Source organism: Penaeus monodon, chromosome 31 (genome assembly GCF_015228065.2).
Source record: "Penaeus monodon isolate SGIC_2016 chromosome 31, NSTDA_Pmon_1, whole genome shotgun sequence".
Lineage (NCBI taxonomy): Eukaryota > Metazoa > Arthropoda > Malacostraca > Decapoda > Penaeidae > Penaeus > Penaeus monodon.
Genome location: NC_051416.1, coordinates 246,758 through 247,738, shown reverse-complemented (window position 1 = coordinate 247,738; position 981 = coordinate 246,758). Strand labels below are relative to the sequence as shown.

General features: G+C 37.4%; 1 protein-coding gene across 1 annotated transcript in view; it reads left to right on the top strand.

Moving 5' to 3' along the window:
- The window catches only part of LOC119592868 (sodium/hydrogen exchanger 9B2-like), a gene marked incomplete in the record, with an annotated part of 77,067 nt that overhangs the window by 23,254 nt on the left and 52,832 nt on the right, over window positions 1–981 (top strand). The window contains 2 exon segments of the mRNA XM_037941763.1: window positions 229–386; window positions 528–793. Coding sequence (XP_037797691.1) covers window positions 229–386; window positions 528–793 — 424 coding nt within the window.

Sequence of the window (981 nt, the reverse complement as noted above, 5' to 3'; positions counted from 1 at the left end):
TCTTCTTACAGTGTTCATTCATATACATGAATTAAAGAGTTAATTGTTTTTCCACTTGTCATTTTTATCATGATATCTGTGGGGTTGTTAACTATTTTGATTTTGTTGCTTTAGCATATTGTGGTAATATCCAAGAAATGACCAGTGTATATGAACATTATATGAGAGATGTTGAAATTTATGTAGATTTTTATGGTAATGAGTATAAAATTGTCAACCACTTCCCAGGTATGAGAAGTACCGAAGTGGCTGTAGTCGTTGACAGTTCACATAATATTGATGGGCAGGTGATGGAAGACCAGATAAGTTCTGCGGACAAAATCACCTACGAGTCTGGATCTGCTTCTCTGAAATATGTTTTTGATTGCTGGCCTCCACATGGCATTGTAAGTCTTGTACACATAAACCCTTTTCCTTTGGCAGTGACAATATTTGCAAACTTTTTTTGATAAATAATGCATTTTGAATTATGTGCTTTGGATCTTTGTCTATGGCTGGACACTAATGATTATCATATGTGGTTTCAGGTTGGCAGGTGCCTGACATGGACAATATTAGTTCTCCTAGGATGGGGAGCTGCAATTGCTATCCTTGGTATTTCAGCCCTTCCTGGTGGCAATATCTTCTCCCTTATGTGTCTCTTCTGTATTGCTTTGCTTGGAGGTCAGCTGGCTACACTAGCCAAGCTTCCTTCACTGATGGGTATGCTTGTAGTGGGTATTATCCTCAGCAGTGTTCCTGGGATCAACTATGTGGGCAATAACATAGATAAAGAATGGTCTTCTGCTCTTCGGTAAGTCTTTTAGCAATGAAATAATGAAGACTTTATGGTTGTGGAAACGAGTTTCTTAATTCCTGATAAGGTAATCCACCAGGTGACAACACCATATTCACATTATGCAGAATATAAATGTTTTTTATGTATTTGATTGGTGGAGAGGTTGTAAGTTCATGGGTAGTTGGATAATTATTAGAATAGCA